The sequence below is a fragment of the Camelina sativa genome, chromosome 18 (assembly GCF_000633955.1).
Source record: "Camelina sativa cultivar DH55 chromosome 18, Cs, whole genome shotgun sequence".
NCBI classification, from domain to species: Eukaryota; Viridiplantae; Streptophyta; class Magnoliopsida; order Brassicales; family Brassicaceae; genus Camelina; species Camelina sativa.
The window spans coordinates 3,222,787-3,232,148 of NC_025702.1; the positions used below are offsets into that span (position 1 = coordinate 3,222,787).

General features: G+C 37.0%; 2 protein-coding genes across 4 annotated transcripts in view; both read right to left on the reverse strand.

Annotated features, from left to right (window-relative positions):
• LOC104760413 (protein ROOT HAIR DEFECTIVE 3 homolog 2-like) overlaps positions 1-654 on the reverse strand; it is a 7,112-nt gene extending 6,458 nt beyond the window's left edge. The window contains exons 1-2 of one of the 2 annotated variants that reach the window (XM_010483334.2): positions 404-654; positions 104-280 (exon numbers count right to left, since the gene is read on the reverse strand). In XM_010483334.2, coding sequence (XP_010481636.1) covers positions 104-257 — 154 coding nt within the window. In that variant the 5' untranslated portion in view covers positions 258-280; positions 404-654. Of the gene's footprint in view, positions 1-103; positions 293-403 lie in introns of both variants that reach the window. The other variant, XM_010483335.2, reaches the window with a different exon arrangement.
• LOC104760414 (ribonuclease 3-like protein 3) lies at positions 4,965-8,900 on the reverse strand. 2 transcript variants are annotated; one of them, XM_019239908.1, is made up of 8 exons: positions 8,559-8,853; positions 8,280-8,432; positions 8,068-8,186; positions 7,534-7,978; positions 6,869-7,409; positions 6,624-6,779; positions 5,745-6,532; positions 4,965-5,448 (listed from the first exon to the last, which is right to left on the reverse strand). In XM_019239908.1, the coding sequence occupies exons 3-8, from the start codon at positions 8,147-8,149 to the stop codon at positions 5,148-5,150; spliced, it is 2,313 nt and encodes a 770-aa protein (XP_019095453.1). In that variant the 5' UTR covers positions 8,150-8,186; positions 8,280-8,432; positions 8,559-8,853; the 3' UTR covers positions 4,965-5,147. The 2 variants fall into 2 exon arrangements, with proteins under 2 accessions (XP_019095453.1, XP_010481638.1); XM_010483336.1 differs by having other exon boundaries at positions 7,534-8,186; positions 8,559-8,900.

Consider the following 9,362-nt stretch of genomic DNA (forward strand, 5'->3'; position numbering starts at 1 on the left):
GTCTTTACAAAAAAAAAAAAAAAAAAAAAAAAAAAAAAAGACTGTAACTTTGATTACTAAAAAGAAGATCAATGCAAAGAAAGAAGAACAAAGGCAAACTCACCACTACTCTGAGGACCCATGATTGCAACAACAGCATAAGAAAGACCACAATCAGAAAGCTTCGTCTTCTTAACGAAATTATCCAAACCCTTGACGTTAAATTCACCATCCCCATCGATTAGCTGAGTCGAGCAACCATCATCGTTTTCCCCCATAGTTTTTCCCAACTTCGACGGATCTACCAAAAACCCTAAAAACGTCATTACAAACTTTTCGAATGATGTTGCGAACGCGAAGCCCTTTCTCTACACATGCAAAATCAGCAAGTAAGGAAACTACTTTTGGGATTCTTTTTCCTTACCGATTCTTAGGTCAATTACAAAATTCGATCGTTCTGTGTTGTATGAACTTCACTGTAGCAGCCGAAGATTGAGAATTAGAGATTGACAAGGAAGAAGAAGAAGAAGAAGAAGAGACGAGAAGAGATAATAGGAACCGCCTAAACAGCACCGAGAAAAAATAATATACGAAGCTTTGCTTTGCTTGTTTCTCGAGTTTGTGTCTCTTTTTCGCTTTCTTTTTTCTTATTTTGTTGGCTCTTTCTAGGAGATTATGGATTACATTGTTCCAAAAAAGAAAAAGAGATTATGGATTACTTCGAATTTTTTTATGATAAAAATAATAGTATTAGATTTGATTGGTAATATTATATTGTGGGTAATAAAACTATTTTATTGGTAACTCACCGTGTGCAAGATGATTTTAATAGTACACACACATACCTGTTTTTGTTAGACCACCATTACTGGTAGGTACTCTCAGGATTTCTCTTTGGATTGGGCCCAAAATTGTAATTAAAAATCTATATTCAGGTCCATTAGCCTGAGTATCGATTTTTTGACTAGCAATTGAAGCAACCCAAGAGTAATGATACGTGGCACACATGGATTGGATGATACAGAAATACAAAAGCTATTTTTTTTTTCCTATTTTTTCCTTTCTTTGTTTCGAGACTCTCTCTTTCTTTTCTCTCTCGACTGAGAAAGCGACTCGACTCCATCGGACGGCGATTACAATGGAAATCGGAAAAATATGTCGATTCATCTCGAATCCTTCGATTTTTCCGGCTAAAACAGGAAGACTTTGAGGAAAGCAAAGGACACTGCGATCGGCTTAACCCGGAAGATTTGACGCTTCGGTTGTGACGACGAGCAACCTCCTTCTGCGACAACGACGGCGGCGGTTTCTTCTGATGGCGTTAAGCGGACGGCAAGATCCACTGGGAAACGAATAAGGAGAGAAGGTTACGTCTTCTCATCTCTTACTTATTGCATGTTGTTAATGTTAGGGTTTAGGATTAAAATCGATTTGATTAGATGTTCAATTGGTTTTGAGATTTGTTTGGAGAGATTACAGGTTTCAGCTTAAATCGATTGTTTGTCTAATAAGATGACAGTTGTTCCTTGTGTTTTAGATTGTATAGGGATGAACCGTCTTTGTGTGTTTAGATTGTAGAGGTAACCATGCTTTTGATCCTAGTAGAACAAACAATAACACTTTACGGTTTCTGGTGCTTTAAAGGTTTACAAGACAGTGATCTAATCTTTTGTAATGTAGTTGTATCTGGAACTCAAATATTTTAGTTTGAGTTATTTGGTTTTAGGATGAAAAGGTAGGAGTCGTCTTTTTAGTAGTATTGAGATGAACCGGTTGTTGTTGTATTTGATTGTTATAATGTTTGATGTTTTTTAAATGTAACCCTTGTGTTGTTCTTAGGAGTGTAGCTGAGTTTAGTTTGATGTTTTGTAATTGTTATGGTGTGATAAATATTCACTCTTTTGTCTTGTTTTGTGCGAGGTTTACATCAACCGGACAATGGGGTTTGATGGTGAAGAGTGGTCTTCATCAACTTGACATTGGGAGTGGAATCTCTTACTTGAAAAGGTATGCTCCTTTTATGTCACTGTATTTTTGTTCTTAGGTTAGGCTTGGATATGTTTTTGGGTTAACCGTTTGTTCATGTGTTTTTTCTAACAATTGTTTGAAAATTTTCATAAACCATAACTTGTTCCTTTTATGTCACATTTCAATTTTAATTAACCGTATGAAAATTTTCATAAACCGTTTGTTTTTTTTATCAAAAGCAGGAGATATTTGATTTGAATCTTAATAAAAAAAAATAGTTTACTGTTTTATTCCCAAAAATGTCTAATTGGAGTTCTGATGAAGAAATTGATGAAATGGTAGAGGAGGAAGTTGATACTTGATAGTATAGTGGAGGAGATCCAATACAACTACACTCATTCGGAAGTACCAACAGCTCCTATAGGCCGAAGGGTGCACATTAATAGAAACCGCGAAGATGGCCTCACTCGATTATGGAATGATTATTTTAGTGAGAATCCGACTTACACTCAAGATATGTTCCGCCGTCTCTTTAGAATGAACAAACCATTGTTCATTCGTATTGTTAATAGTATTGAGAATGGAGTCCCATACTTCAGACAAAGACGAGATGCTACTGGACAGCTCGGTCTTTCAGCACTTCAAAAATGCACAGCAGCTATCTGGATGATGGCATACGGATGTGCGGCAGATGCGATGGATGAATATTTACGACTCGCTGAAACAACCGCCCACAAATGCCTTCTACATTTTGTTGAGGGAGTTATAAATCTGTTTGGAGACGAGTATCTCAGAAGACCTACAACGGAAGACCTCCAACGATTGATGAATATTGGAGAACATCGCGGTTTTCCCGGAATGATAGGGAGCATAGATTGTATGCATTGGGAGTGGAAAAATTGTCACACTGCATGGAAAGGACAATATTCACGTGGATCTGGAAAATCGACTATTGTACTAGAGGTTGTGGCGTCACAAGATTTATGGATTTGGCATGCATATTTCGGACCACCAGGTACGTTAAATGATATTAATGTTTTGGACCGCTCACCGGTGTTTGATGATATCCTTGAGGGCCGAGCTCCGAGAGTTTCATACGTTGTCAATGGAAGGCAATACAAAATGGCGTACTATCTAATTGACGGTATCTATCCCAAATGGGCAACTTTCATCCAATCCATTACACNCTTGATAGTATAGTGGAGGAGATCCAATACAACTACACTCATTCGGAAGTACCAACAGCTCCTATAGGCCGAAGGGTGCACATTAATAGAAACCGCGAAGATGGCCTCACTCGATTATGGAATGATTATTTTAGTGAGAATCCGACTTACACTCAAGATATGTTCCGCCGTCTCTTTAGAATGAACAAACCATTGTTCATTCGTATTGTTAATAGTATTGAGAATGGAGTCCCATACTTCAGACAAAGACGAGATGCTACTGGACAGCTCGGTCTTTCAGCACTTCAAAAATGCACAGCAGCTATCTGGATGATGGCATACGGATGTGCGGCAGATGCGATGGATGAATATTTACGACTCGCTGAAACAACCGCCCACAAATGCCTTCTACATTTTGTTGAGGGAGTTATAAATCTGTTTGGAGACGAGTATCTCAGAAGACCTACAACGGAAGACCTCCAACGATTGATGAATATTGGAGAACATCGCGGTTTTCCCGGAATGATAGGGAGCATAGATTGTATGCATTGGGAGTGGAAAAATTGTCACACTGCATGGAAAGGACAATATTCACGTGGATCTGGAAAATCGACTATTGTACTAGAGGTTGTGGCGTCACAAGATTTATGGATTTGGCATGCATATTTCGGACCACCAGGTACGTTAAATGATATTAATGTTTTGGACCGCTCACCGGTGTTTGATGATATCCTTGAGGGCCGAGCTCCGAGAGTTTCATACGTTGTCAATGGAAGGCAATACAAAATGGCGTACTATCTAATTGACGGTATCTATCCCAAATGGGCAACTTTCATCCAATCCATTACACTTCCACGTGGTCGAAAAGCAAAACTCTTTGCTCAAAATCAAGAAGCATGTTGTAAAGATGTAGAGCGTGCATTTGGAGTCTTGCAAGCTCGATTTGCAATCGTGAAAAATCCCGCACTTTTTTTGGATAAAGGAAAAATAGGGAAAATAATGAGAGCATGTATCATCCTGCATAACATGATAGTGGAAGACGAACGACATGAATATTGAATACAATTTCTACTATCCAACAGAGTTCTATCACGGAGAAGGAAGCAGAAGTTCCCAAGTCGATTTATCGTATTCTACAGATATGCCAACAACTATAAATAATATGATGGGCATTCGAAATGACCTTCATGAAACACAAATGCATGATCGTTTGGAAAAAGACTTGATTGAGCATATCTGGCAAAAATTTGGGGCAACCTCACAATAAATCTTATTCCGAATTTTGTTTAATATGTTTAATATTTCAACTTTTGTAATATATATTAACTATTCCGAATTTTGTAAAATATGTTTAATATTCCAAAGTTTGTAAAATTTTATTGTTTTCTATTTTATGTAATATAAAATATTTAAATAATTGTTTTGTCATTTTAGATAATTAAAGTTTGAAAATTAATCAACATAAATTAAAAAAATATTATTTAAATGCTAGAGTCTAGTAAATGAGTGATTTTGGATGGTTACTCTTAGAATTGCTTTAGTTAATTTAGTATTAATTATATAATTATTTAAGATGAGAGTAACCATGGAAGGTTACTCCACCAGTGATGATCTAATAAAATAGCACCACTTTTTATCCTGCAGTCGTCTCGACAGAGTGTGAAGTCGATGTATTGTTTCCATCAACAAAACGATAAATTAACAAATGGTATCAAGCGAGAGATGATGCCTTCTCTCGCTCGACCGGTCGAGAAAAAATCTCGTGTCAGACATGAAAAAGCACTTGAAGAGATCACAGGCAGAGGTGTTTCAGGCTAGCAAGAGAAATAGAAATGGATTTGCACAAGAAAATAAAAAGAAAGATCGAGCGCATAGGATGTGAAGTAGACACAGAATGACAAAAGTGTGAGAGAATGGAGGAACTATTTTTGGAATCTAGAGACTTTTTCTGTCATTGCACACTATATAAACAGATGCAATGAGCAATTGTAAACTGTGAATAAAGAGAATTTACCCCAAAAAAAAAAAAAAGACTTAAACAGTTCTCCTCTTCTTTGAATGCAGATTCTTGTTTTCATCTAAACTTTCCTCCTGCATTAGCAGATTCTTCTTCTTCTCATCCAAACTTTTTGGCATTTGCAGATTACTTATGACAAGACTCATTACAGGAGATTTCAAGGCTCTTATCATGTGATCCGCTGATGAATTTTCTGCTTCCTTTTTCTTTGATTTTGCATCTCCCTTCATGTTAAAGGAACCTTCTATAGTTGGGATCTCAAGCTTAACTGAACAAACAAATTTCTGCTCATTGTTCGGCCCTCTGTCTTCTTCAACACTGCACATAGTAAAAAAAATGTTTGTAAGTTAATACGGTACACTCGTTCTTATTGATGCACATAAAGTAAGAAACAGCTAGACTCACATTGATCTTTACAACTTACAAGTGAAGTTTTTTAGAGCATATATGTGATTTATCTACCCAACATTTGTAAGAGTTTTAACCACGGATTAACAAACGAATTATCCTTCTTTGAGATTATAAGACTACTCAAAGATATTACTTTTGAGTTTGGATAACTAGAAAAGAAATATTCCTGCTAAAGCAAAGAAAAATGTTCCAAAACAGTATACCTGAAAATCGGGTTTGGCCACTTATTCTTTGCGCAAATATCAAACAACTTGCCTTTCAAATCTTCGGGTTCAACATGTCGACTATCCTTATCAACAACCATTTGTTTTGTTGTTATTTCATAGGTTGACGGGTTCTCAGCAGCAGTAGGCAACAAAGATAATCCAGTCTGTGTCTGAAGCTTCCTAGTAGAGCAAAACTCAAACAACTTCCCTTTCGCATCTTCAAGTTCAACATGTGGAGTATTCTTATCAATAACCATTTGTTCTTGTGTCACTTCATCTTTTAAATGGTTATCAAAGCTGATGGGCAAAGAAGTTGATTCAGCCTGTAATTGGAGCTTTTCAGTGGAGCAAATATCAAACGAATTCCCTTTCACATCATCATGTTCAACATGACGACTATCCTCGTTAATAACCACTTGTTCTTGCGTCGTTTCATCGGTTAAATGGTTATCAAACGACTTCCTTTTCACATCTTCTGGTTCCACATGTGGACTAACCTCATCAACAATCTTTTTAACAGGCATACATTCTGACAGCTTCTGCCACGCCTTCTCAGCAGCAAGCAGCTTTGCAGTATCTAAACGTTTAGCACACCCAGAAGATATAAATACATCATCAAAGTATACCTCAGCGATATTTTTTCTGCTGTCAACATCTTTCGAATACCTAAAGTCGATTTGTTTGCCGTGTTTATCAGCCAAACGAGAAAGTGTAACAAATGGTAGTTTAGGTTGCAGCCGTAAATCATCAAGTGTATATAATGGCTCGAAAAGACCCCTGAAGACCTGCAAAATTTCTTTTCTTTTTAGAAAAAATATTGAGAATCATATAACATAGAATTAGAAACACAAAGCTACTGAATGAAACACAACAAACCTCCCAGAGTCGTTGTACATTATAATTTACATCAATATAAACAGCTCCAGCTACAGCAAGTACAAGATTAGCAAGAACTTTTGGAGCTTTCACCGTTCTGTATGGATCTGGATCAGGATCATCTTCTTTGCCCATCATCTCTATGAACTCCACAATCTAAGAGATGACACAAAAAAACAAAACTGATGAGAGTATCATAAGAAGAGAGATCTTCTCAATTCACAAGAAATGGATTTTTAGTTTACCATTCTTTCTGGCTTTATAACAAATTGGCTGATGCCTTTTTTAACAACGACACGAGCGTATCTGTCGTTACATGTATTCGCATCTCGCAACAAAGACAAATCCTTCGGTTCGAGCTTAGGGTACGTGAGGTATATGTGTTTCATAAAGGCAAGAGAAAGAGCTGGCTCACCGACGGATATAAGCCGCTGGAATGAAGGTGAATTATTGTGTGTTAGCACTTCTCTCAGAAGATTCTTGTTCACGAAACTGTAATTCAAGATCTTCTCCAGTGCTTCTACTGAATCAGAATCCATCTCTGAGCTGACAATAGATGGATTCTGCTTATCTAAACTTTTCGACATTTGCAGATTACTTATAACAAGACTCATTAGAGAAGATTCCAAGGCTCTTATCATGTGGTACGCTGAGGAGTTTTCTGCTTGCTTTTTCTTTGATTTTATATCTCCCTTCATGTGAAATGTAGCTTCTGTAGTTGGGATCTCAATCTTAACTGAACAAACAAATCTCGGTTCATTTTTTGGCCCTTTCTGTTCTTCAACACTGGAAAGAGTTAAACACAGTAACAAAAGTGTTAAAGTTAATATGGTCCTTGTTAAGTAGTGTGTAGTACGTAGAAAAAGAAAAGTCCTACTAAAGCAAAGAAAAAATTAGGAACAAGATATACCTATAAACCGGCTTAGGCCACTTATTCTTGGTGCAAATATCCAACAACTTCCCTTTCACATCTTCAGGTTCAACATGTAGACTATCCTTATCAACAACCATTTGTTTTGTTGTAAATTCATAGGTTAACATGTTGGCAGAGGCATCGGCCAACGAAGATGATCCAGTCTGTATCTGAAGCTTTCTACTATAGCAAATCTCAAACAACTTCCCTTTCGAATCTTCAGGTTCAACAAGTGGACTATCCTCATCAATAACCATTTCTTCTTGTCTCATTTCATCGGCTAAAGGGCTCTCACAGGCAGTGGAGCAAATCTCAAAAGACTTCCCTTTGGCATCCTCAGGTTCAACAAGTGGACTAACCTCACCAATAATCTTTTCAATGGGCATAATAAATTCTGACAACTTCTGCACCGCTCCCTCAACAGCAAGCAGCTTCGCGGTATCTATACGTTTAGCACAGCCAGAAGCTATAAATACATCATCAAGATATACCTCAGCAACTTTCTTCTTGCTGTTGTCATCTTTCGAATACCTGAAGTCGACTCGCTTGCCGTGTTTATCAGCCAAACGAAAGAGCGTAAGAAAAGGTGGTTTAGGTTGCTGCCGTAGATCATCCATTGTATAAATTGGCTCGAAAAGTCCCCTGAAGATCTGCAAAAAAATCTCCTCTCTTCTCTTTATTAATCATATAACATAGACTTAGAATCACAAATCTAGGGAAGAACAAACAGAACAGAGACAGACCTCCCAGAGTCTTTGTATATCAAAATTCACATCAATGTACACAGCTCCAGCTATGGACTCTACAATGTCAGCAAGAATTTTTGGTGCTTTCACTAATCCACCATACGGAACAGGATCACATTCTTTGCTTACTGCCTCTGAGAACTCTTTAATCTAAGATACATACATCAAAATTAAAACTTTACTAGTAGTAAGAACATGTTCCATTCGATAAGTCAAGATAGTAACACTCTGTTCTAACAAAACGATAATTAAAAAAAAAAAGAAAAAAAAGATGACCTTTGTAGAAAGAGAAGGATTGTGGCGTAAAAGGGATTGGTAGAGGTTGTGGTTGACGGCGACACGAGCGAACTTATCGTTACTAACATTACCAGTTCGCAAGTCACGCAACTCCTTGAGTTTGAGATTAGGGTAAGTGTGGTGGATGTAATTAGTGAAGGCGACTTCAAGAACCGAGTCGCCGAGGAACTCAAGCCGATTGAATAAAGGAGATGTTTGAGTTAAGGCTTCCTTGAGAAGAGTCTTGTTCACGAAACTGTAGTTCAAGATCTTCTCCAAAGCTTCCACTGATGAATCCATCATCTCCGGCGAAAAAAGCTGATTTTAGTAGGTCCGACACAAGTCAAGAAGCAGTCTTAATTTAATAAATATGCGGAAACACGAGTTTAATAAACCCTTAATTTTATTTTCGTGATTTTTATTTTAAACCTCTTGACTTTTATTGAAAACATTAATTTAAACCCTTAACTTTTTTTTTTGTAATTTTAAACACATGACTTTTATTGAAAACATTAATCTAAACCCTTAATTTTAGTCTTGAGAAATTAAAACCCTGTAATGTTTATTATTTTTGATATATTGTCGCAATCGCATGTTTCACTTTGGAAGTTTCAGTTTCTTGTAAGAAATATTAGGCTTATTGTAATCAACACGTTATTCTCGTTACTCGGAGCGTAATATTAGTTTTATTTTAAATCTCCCGGGGAGATAGATACTTGGACCCTCGGTATTATTGGATGTCTACTTATTAAATCAAAAACAACATAACATGCATCATACTTTGGCCCGGTTCGATTAGCAGCG

Bases quoted from the DNA above. Each gene is read 5' to 3' on its own strand.
- LOC104760414 (XM_010483336.1), bottom strand. From the start codon at position 8,861: ATGATGGATTCATCAGTGGAAGCTTTGGAGAAGATCTTGAACTACAGT. The intron at 8,187-8,279 runs GTCTGTCTCTGT...ATTTTTTTGCAG, and splicing joins ATATACAAAGACTCTGGGAG to ATCTTCAGGGGACTTTTCGA. The intron at 6,533-6,623 runs GTTTGTTGTGTT...GAAATTTTGCAG, and splicing joins ATGTACAACGACTCTGGGAG to GTCTTCAGGGGTCTTTTCGA.